We start from the raw sequence: 10,169 nt of genomic DNA on the forward strand, positions 1-10,169 counted from the left end.
ATATTTCTACATTCAACCCAACAATTACATAATCATCCAACGAATTAATCATAAAAAAAAATAGCCGAACAAATAAACAAACATAATCATCCAGAAAAATAGTCTAACAAAATCAGCCCAACAAAATCTAATTTCTAATTCATAAACTACATTAGACAAAATCAGTCCAACAAATAAACAAATATATACATATATTTCTAGCTTCAACCCAACAAATAAATCATGAATCCATAAACTACACATTAAGTTCAACCCAAATGCAAACAAAATGATATATATAGAAAGATTATATATTGAAAAACAACTAGAGATTTTGGAAGGATGAACAAATGGAGGACGATTTCGAACAATTTTGGACGGACAAGCAAATTGAGGCATTTGGCTGCACAAGACAGAAACAAAATGAGGAAGATTTCAAAATTTTGGACAGAGAAACGCAACAAAAGAAGTAAAATCGTTCGGATGGAGAAAGCTTTCGGAAGGCAGAAAGCTTGGTGAGGAAGAAAAAGGGGCGGGTGCGACGATTTAATGGAGAAGAAGTCGTGTACTGGGTACACGACTTAAGGTAATCGTGTACCGGGTTCACGATTCAACCCTGCATGACTGCCACGGCAGACTGCGCGTGCCAGATGGACAGGAACTCGTGTACCCGGTACACGATTTAGAGCTAATCGTGTACCCGATACATGATTTAGAGCTAATCGTGTACACGATACACGATTTAAAAACCTGTTTTTGGGAATACTTTCCCTCCAACTCTATTTTTGTCATTATATATTAAAAAAAACATTGTTTTTTTAAAAAAATCCAAAATAATATTTGAAAAACAATTTTATCAAAAGAGCAACTTCTTTAATACCAATTGTTGGAGTAAATAAATCAACCAATAATTATCAAATGAAATAACTTTTAATAAAAAAAAAAAAAAAACAAGAGCGACCTCTAATACCCTTTGTAGCAATGAAAAACATAAACAATGGGTATCGAAATGATTTATGAAAAATATTTTTATTACAAACAAAAGCAACTGATACCAATGGTAGAATCGGTATAGCAACCCTAGCGGGGTGAATAGAGTTTATTCAAACTAATTTTAAATTTTTTACTCATGTGGCTCAATTAAACAAATTAACAAACTTTTCATTAATAAATAATTTAAACAATAAATTCAGGCAAATAAATTCAATCAAAAAAGCCAAGTAATTAAAATTAACACTTTTAAGGGTCCAATTTGATTTTAATAAAAAGATTGGTATGAGATATGTAAATATCAATTCATCCAACCTAAATAAATATTAAGCAATTAATTTAAGGAAAAAATGTTGCAATTAATTTCATGCAATCAAATATAACAACAAATTAATTGCAAAATTAAAGTAGGGGAAGGATAAAGAAATTAACATTAGGAATTTTATAGTGGTTCGACACAACCGGCTTACGTCAACTTCCCAATCTCTCTCGGGTACTTCACTAGAAGTTTTAACTCTTTCCCCTATTTAGATCTACAATGTTCTTTTTTCGGATGCAAGAAAAAACATGATCCTTTCCACGGTTGAGGATCAAACCGTTACAACGACTCTTTTTCTAGGATCAAGAGCAACCCTTATAAAATGTTTATAAAAATAAATAGCACATTTGACAAACTCTCTACAAGAGTGGATTTACAAGTTTTAGCTCACAACAAAATTAATCTCTCCCTATACATAAGATATCTCTCTCAAGAATTAGATGAAAGGAAGAAAATTGAGGTTTAGAGAGAGAATAACAATGGTGGTTTTGAGTTATAGAGGAATGTAAAATTGTTGTTAAAATTTGGAGAAGATGAAGTGTTTAAAAAGAGAGGAAAATTGGTGAAAATCACATTCAATTTGGGCCATTGGATGTTAGTAAAAGAAAATTGAACGGTGGAGATTTAAACTCAACTAGACATTAGATATACAATATATATATACAAATATACATATAGAAATTTAAGAACTACCAATCAAAATATACAAATATGAATAATTAACTTCCTGAACAAATATTGCAATTAATTTCACATAATAAATTATAATAACATATTAATTGTAAAATTAAAGTAGTATAGAATAGAGAAAATTAATACTAGAAATGAGTGGTTCAGTCAAATTCAACCTACCAAGTGCCTCTTGGGATTTTGTATAATGATACTCTTTCCACGGATTAGAGCCCAACCGCTACACCGCTCTTTTTGTCAAGAGCAAACTGAATTTTTTCCATGGATTAGGATCAAAGTGCCTCCTGGGATTTTGTATAATGATCTCACAGACCCTTTCCATGGATTAGAGTCCAACCGCTAGTTCTTTTTGCGAGTTCAAGAGCAAACTCATTCTTTTCCATGGATTAAAATCAAACAGTTATAACCGCTCTTTTAACGGATCAAGAACAACTCTTACAAAATGTTTGTCAAAATTAAAGAACATAATTGAGAAACTCTCTAAAAGATTGGATTTACAAATTTTGAGCTCACAATAAATCAATCCTCACCATACATAAATCTCACTTAAGAATGAATAAAAAAAAGAAGAAAATTGAAGCTTTGAGAGAGTAACAATGGAGGTTAAAGAATTATGGAGGATTGAAAATAATATGTCTTTGATATTTTAATTTTGGAGAAGATAAAAGGTTTAAAAGGATAAGCAAAAAAGTGAAAACCAAATTCAATTTGGACCATTGGATGTTGGTAAAAGAAAATTGAATTGTGGAGATTTAAAATCAACTAGTTGTTAGATACAAACAAAATATAATATTAAATTCTTTTTCTTTTTAATTTCATTTTCATTTCAAAAGCCAATAAAAAGCAAAAAGAGTCCAAAACTAGCCATTAGATACAAACATAAAATAATATTAAATTTATTTTCCTTTTAAATTCATTTTCTTTTTAAAAACCAATCCAAAAATAAAAAGCCCACTATGTATCACTTGTCCATTACTCTAAATGACATTTTTCACGAATCTCGATCGGAGACGATTTGCTTGTCGGCGTGTAGGAGAAGTGTGGTGGAAAACTTCCTTCTCAGGCTGGTTTTTCAAGCAGAAATGATCTTTGCACAGAGCTTCTCTTCGGGAATGTGAATGAATTTCTCGCTCCCGAGAAATTAGTCTACTTTGATGAGAAAAATTTTGCCACATCATCAATTCGAGATTTTTAGTTGAATTTGTTTCGGCCATATCTTCTTCGTTTGAGCTCGGATTTAAGAGATTCAAATTGCGTTGAAATTTTTGTTATGAGCTCTATGCAAAAGACTATTAAAAAGTACTGAAACTATCAATAAATACATTCAAGTTTGTTATAATTATGTATTTATACGCTTTGATCTTTCTTCTATTCCTTATCTAATTAGGAATTAAGTTCAATAATAATGTATTTTTTAAAAGTAATAACAAAAATAGGGTATATAGGAAAGAAATTACAAAAGTAAGGTGAAAGGAAAAAATATTGACAAAAATAAGGTAGCCTGTAGATTTTTATGTTAGCTAACAAACTCCTTTAAAAATTTGAATTTCACAGTAAAAAATTCTCCAAAAATATAAAAAAAAACACTAAAAATAAAAAAATACGACAGAAGTTGGGGAAAATGTGAAAAAAATAGATTTAACCTTAATTCGTTGCTAGAAATTTAATTTAATTTTTATTTTATGGTAGGCCTAAAAAAATTAGTCTTAATTCGTGGCTAGAAATTTGATTCAATTTTTTATTTTACGTAAGCCTTTAAGAATTTGAATTTTACAATAAAAGATTCTCCAAAAAAATAAAAGAAGAAGACGGGAAAATATGAAAAAAAATAGATTTAAAATTAATTAGTGGCTAGAAATTTGATTCAATTTTTATTTTATTGTAGACCTTTAAAAATTTGAATTTCACATCAAAAGATTCTCCGAAAATACAAAAAACACTAAAAAATAAAAAAAGGAAATAGAAGTTATGGGAAAATATGAAAAAAATAAAAGATTTAACCTTTAATTTGTGCTAGAAAAATATATATTTAGCCTTAATCCGTGACTGGCCTTAAATCGTGGACGGGGTACACGATTTAAAACTCGTGGACCCCGTCCACGATTTCACAACCCTATTTTTGTCTATAATTTCAAACCGAATATAATTAGACATTTAAAATCACAATGATTAAAATTGAATAAATTCCAAAATACATGGAAGAAAATAGTATTTTAATAAAAAAAACGACGTATTAATTAATAAAAGAAAAACTAACTACAAAGCTAATAATTATTGTATAGACATGTGCGGGTGTAAATCACATAGGTTGACAAGGTTGATTAAATTCCCCAAGAACTCTGTCCAAATTGTTCAAAGCATCTTTTGCAGCTCTATTTTGTGCAATAAGCTTTTTGCGATAGCTTCCTTTTCCTACAAGTTGTTTGTCTATGAAAACTTGAACCTCTTTTCTTTCTTCCCAACAATCCACAAATTCCAAATTTAGGTTTCTCTTTTGACATATTTCTGTCAACTCTGTCATTGGATGTTTTTTCATAGTCTTCAATGTTATCAATGGCTCCATTAGATCCTTAAATATCTACACAAAAATCCTGTCACCTTTAAATATATAATTCAAACTAATAATTATAATAATTTGGTGTAACCAAGCCTACACTTTTCATGTATTCTTTTTAATTGAGTTTTAAAATATTCTCGAGAAACTAAACCATTTTTGTCCCCAGATTTTTTAGAATATGTGAGTTTTCAAAACATATATTTTAGTTTTTGAGTTTTCAAAAGGTACTTTTTTTAGTCCTTAAATTTTTTAAAATAGATTTAAAAGATCCTATATTTTTTATTATTTAAAATTAGAAAAATTTTTAAAATAACATTTCTCTAAAATGTCATATACGTATATGAAAAAACTAGGGATCTTTTAAACCTGTCTATAAAATTTGAGGACTAAAAAGTTATATTTCAAAAACTCAATAACCAAGTACACTTATTCTAAAATATTCGGACACTAAAAAAATATGTATCAAACAGTCAAAGATTAAACGCACCTATTCTTCCAAACATGGGGACTAAAATGGTAGTTTTTCCAGTATTTTTTTTTAAAAAAAAAACATAAAAACAAAAATTTGTCATCGGGAAAACATTAATTAGATAACTATATGAGATACATAAAAGATAAGTGTAACCCAAGATGCACCAAAAAATTTTGCATTAATAATTGGGTGTAAATTGTAATTACCTTCCAAACAGTTTCAATGGAGTTGCTATCAGCAAAAACTGCTCCAATAGTTGATTCAACAATGTCGGCTAGAACTTTTGGAGCTTTGATCATTCCATTGGAATGCAATGGATAATCTTCTATACTTTTAATAAACTCTTCTATCTGTCATCACACAAACATATTTTAGGTTTTGGTTCGCGCCATTTTTATCTCTAAAAAGGTTCATTCATACCAGGCCAGACCGAAATAGGGCTATATTTATTATTTATTTTCAAATATTCCATTTTAGTCTATATATTTTCAATAAATCTTAAGATCGGTCTCTACACTTACTTTGGTTAAATAATTATTAGTTTCTATCAATATTTTTTACAAATTTTGAAAAGATGTTCACACCACGATATTTTCTTACTTAAAAATTATTATTATAATTTTAAAAGAAAAGTATTGAAGGAACAAGTCTAAAATTTATTGGGATTAGGAGTAAGTTTGGTCATTTGAAAGAACAAAACCTAAATTACAATCAACCTAAAGTATAGGACCAAAATAGTCTTTTTAATCTTAGTTTATATCTATTTTTGATTCCTAAACATCAAAATTTTGATACTTAAATTTTCAATTTTCTGGTAGATTATTTTTCTTTTCAATTTTGTATTTATTGGATCATTAGTTATCTACTAAAAGAAAAAATGACATAAACAAGACACAAAATTTAAAGTTTAAATTCCTATATATACATATAAAATTCCATAAAATTCAATTTTATATAAGTTATTGAACAGTTTTAAAATTTTTAATTCTTATAGATCTAATAGACACAAAATTAAAAATTCAAAAACCTGTTAAACATTTTGAAATGATAGATCTCAACGTAAAATTGAAAATTTAGAAACTAATATTAAATATGAGATAATTTAGATACAAGCTTATATTTTAAGCTTATCTTCCCACTTATGTTTTAAACTCTATTTTAATTCAAGTTGATATAATTAAAAATAACAAATGAAAAAAAAAAAAACTATCCTATATGTATACACGTCATTGATGTTATCATTTTTTAGTATTTTGTACTTATCATTTAGAATTAGAATTTTTTTTGCCAAATAAAGTTAAATTTCAAAACATAATCTTGTTCACAAAGAAGAAAATGAAAAAAAAAAAAAATGAAAAATCCATTTTATGTAAATATTTATTCACCAAAAAGAGTTTTAACATATTTTTAAATTTTTAGACTTTGCTTGATAAGCTATAATATTTTGTTTTAAATGTTATTTTAGATATATTTAACCAATTTTTTCATAAACATTATTGCAGAGGAAGATTTTTGGTAATTTCCATTTATTATATCAATTTTAAATGTTATACTTTTAACTTCAATTTAATCTTTCAAAATGTCATAATTTTTCATATGAATTTTGAGTTTTTTTTATAATTTAGTCTCTAGTTTTAAGAGTAACACTTTTAATCTCGATTTTTCATTATATACTCAATTTTAATAGTTGCTGCCAATGTTTATTAATGAATTTAAAATAATTATGACATAATTTAAATTTAGTAGTGATAAAAAAAATAATGAAACTTAACTAATTATAATTCTGATAATTTTTTCAAAATTCATTAATAGACACCAATATTAAAAATAGAAAGTGAGTATCTAAAGAAAAATTAAGATTGAAAGTGTAAATCTTGAAACCTAAAGATAAAATTGAAATAAAACTCAAATCTCAAGAATGAAATTGTATGATTTTGGAATTTAAAAGTAAATTTTAATTAAATTCAAAACTTAAAAAAATTAAGACCCTATTTGGCCATTTAGTTTTTATTTTTATTTTTTTAAAAAAAAAAATTAAGCTTATAAAGCTTACTTTCAACTTCAAATTTTTCTTTAATTATCTGCATTTTATCAATTGTTTAAAAAATCAAGCAAAAATTTGAAAATTAAAAAAAATAACTTTTAAATAGAAACTAGTTCCAAAATCTATGGACAAAAAGATTTTTTTGTTTTTCTTGAAGATATACTATCATTATTTAATTATATGAAGGACTATAAGATTAAAGAAAAAAATGTATACTATACAATTCTTAATCCAGTTGAAGATGAAAAAGTTTCAAGATTTCAAAGAATAAATGAAATAGACTACATTTAATTTTCAATCGTTTTTAATTATTTTTTTTAGATACATTTTTAATTAATTTAAGAAATTCAAATCTTTCAATAATAATAATAAATGTGGGAACACGCCATAAATTACTATATTTAATTTTCACAATCTCACGCTAATTTATTCTTTTCAAGTATGATCTCCACGTAAACTTAAAACCTTTACTTTTATTTTAAATATGTTTTTCATTAGAGATTTTTAGAAGTCAACCATCAATGTTTTATTTTTCCTTTTTGTTTTTATACTCAATTGGCTTTCAACTAAGCTTTAGTTAGGTTTTTTTTCATCCAAAAGTTAATTTTGATTTTTTTTAGGTAATTGCGCTCGATAACTATTTTGTTTTTTTTGTTTTTGTTTTTAATATTAAGCCTATGAATACTATTTTTATTTTTAAATTTCTTATTTTGTTATCTAGTTTTTACCAATGATTTAAAAAAGTAAGGTAAAATTTGATAACTAAAAAAAAAGTAGTTTTCAAACAGTTATTTTTGTTTTTAGAATTCAATCATTATACTTAAAAAGAAACAAATTGTTGAAAGAAATATGGATGAAATACACTTAAATTTCAAAAACAAAAACCAAAAATCAAATTGGACCTTAGTTTTTTATTTTTCAAAACTAAGCCTATTTTCTCACATTTTTCATATAATAGTTTGCATATTTCTTAAATATAAAAGTTGAATTTTTAGCCAAATTTTAAAAACAAAATCAAAATTTTAAAAACACATAAAAAGTAGATTACAAAATAAAAAATTTAGAGATGGAATAGATGCTTAAGCTTAATTTTTAAAAACTTAGAACAAAAAATCAATTAGTTAGCCTTAGCTTATTGGAAAAAAAAATATTAAGCCCTACCTTTTCCTTTATGTTTTCAAACTTAACTTAAAAATCATTCCTATTCTTTTTTTCTACTCTCAAATATTCAAATTTTAATAATATTTATTTTCATTAACTTTAAAAATGGTACACTCAATCTCTCATCTATTAGCATTTTTTTCAATCAGAGTACAAAATTTTTGTGCTCTCACAGCATAAAAAGTGAATGAGAAGAAAATTATTTTTAAATAAATAAAAATTATGTGGTAGTATTTTATTGGAGTATATTTTGAAATGTGCCATCTCTATCTAAGTTTTTCTATAAAAAAATAACTTTTTTATTTTTATTTTTAATTTTAATATGCAAAGTCAAGAGGAACATATAATTAAAACATATTACTTTTTGATGAAAATTTAAAATGTATTGAAAGTAAAAAAACTGAAAGAAATAAAATTTAAAATACAGAAATCTAGCAATTAAACAAAAGAAAGAAATCTAGCAATTAAACAAAAGAAAGAAAGAAAAACTAAGAAATAGTAAATGCTTATGATTATGAGGTAATTTTTTTTAAGGAAAACTAAAGAGAAAAAAAAATGATCATATGGATAGATTGATTAATAATTAAATGATCAAAAATAGGGAAAGAAAAAGGAAGTTAACGAGTAATTAATGAGATGAAGAAAAATAAATAAATCTAATTTGATACTTACTTTTGGATGAAGATCAGGCTTGTTGTGGCGAAGATATCGATGAAATCCATGCGTAATCGCAACTCGAGCAAGCTTTTCCGTATCCACATTCGCAGCTCTGAGCCGAGTCAATGAACCCGGCGACAGATTCGGATTCGAGAAATATTGTTCTCTCGTTATCAGAAAATTCAACACTGAATCGCCTACGTACTCTAATCGCTCGAACGACGAGCAATTTTCCGGTGAATACGACGCGTCTGTAAAAGCCTCTTCCAGTAATCTCTTATCTCGAAACTCGTAGTTCAGAATCGCTTCGATTCCGTCCAGACTCGCCGCCGAATCGCCGCCGTTGACCGCCTCTCCTCCGCCGCTGCTGCCTTCCTCTTCCAAGAAAACGACTCTCTGTTCTTCTTCTTCCATGCCGGAAATTTGGGGATTTTGGGACCAAATTTGAAATTTATTTCGTTGGTTGCGAGGAATTTTTCTTCTTTTTTTTCTCTTCTTCTACTCTCTATGAAATATCTCTCAAGAGCACAATAATTATATAATATATGTATATATATATATGGAAATTTCATAATTATATAATATATATACGGAAATTTCATAATTATAATTATATATACATATATATATATTATATATTGAAAATTTCATAATTATATAATATATATGCTTTTCAAAATTACAATATGGCTTATGAACTTTCAAAAATATTTCAAAAATATTTTTTAACATAGAAATAAAAATCTTTTAGAATTTCAAAAAGAAATCCAGACTTCAAATTATATGACAATAAGGTTGTTACTACTACAATCAAATTAGATTTCTAATTAAAGTTACAAATTTAAAATAATTTTCATAATGATATAACCATTTATGAGCCCACAAATAATTAATCATTGAATTGAAAATCTAAGCCTAATTTGTGTATGATAAGAAAATATTCATTTCCTCCTATTTCTAAAAGAAAAGGAAACTCCATGTCATTTTTTTTCTATAAATACGTTATTATAAATTTTTATGAAGATACTCGAACTCGAACTTAAACACTTCATCTCCATTCTATAGTTCTCTATCTTTGATTTTGGTCGGAGCTCTTTTTATTTATTGATGTCAACTATTATTATTTTTAGTTCAATAATATTTATTTTAGTTGAGGGGAAGGCTTTTTTAAAAGTATAAAATAGGGAAGACCTTATTGATAAGACTTTGCCAAACGTTTAAGAGAGAGAATTCATGTGATGAGGGATTAATAATGTTATTGATATATGGTTGGGAATCATGTGAGTCAATAAATACATTT

At 26.3% G+C, this 10,169-nt stretch overlaps 1 protein-coding gene across 1 annotated transcript; it reads right to left on the reverse strand.

Annotated features, from left to right (window-relative positions):
- Positions 1-4,189: 4,189 nt before the first annotated feature.
- LOC120078197 (ribonuclease 3-like protein 3) lies at positions 4,190-9,393 on the reverse strand. Its single transcript, XM_039032420.1, has 3 exons — positions 8,885-9,393; positions 5,214-5,357; positions 4,190-4,556 (listed from the first exon to the last, which is right to left on the reverse strand). Exons 1-3 carry the CDS (start codon positions 9,281-9,283, stop codon positions 4,278-4,280), a joined length of 822 nt encoding a protein of 273 aa, XP_038888348.1. The 5' UTR covers positions 9,284-9,393; the 3' UTR covers positions 4,190-4,277.
- Positions 9,394-10,169: the final 776 nt, after the last annotated feature.

This window comes from Benincasa hispida, chromosome 5 (genome assembly GCF_009727055.1).
Source record: "Benincasa hispida cultivar B227 chromosome 5, ASM972705v1, whole genome shotgun sequence".
Taxonomy (NCBI): domain Eukaryota; kingdom Viridiplantae; phylum Streptophyta; class Magnoliopsida; order Cucurbitales; family Cucurbitaceae; genus Benincasa; species Benincasa hispida.

What these genes read in the sequence shown, in the direction of transcription:
- LOC120078197 (XM_039032420.1), bottom strand. Translation starts at nt 9,283, where the DNA reads ATGGAAGAAGAAGAACAGAGAGTCGTTTTCTTGGAAGAGGAAGGCAGC. An exon ending in AGCCTGATCTTCATCCAAAA is followed by an intron (nt 5,358 to 8,884) that starts GTAAGTATCAAA and finishes GTGTGATGACAG; the next exon opens with ATAGAAGAGTTTATTAAAAG. An exon ending in CCATTGAAACTGTTTGGAAG is followed by an intron (nt 4,557 to 5,213) that starts GTAATTACAATT and finishes ATTTTTGTGTAG; the next exon opens with ATATTTAAGGATCTAATGGA.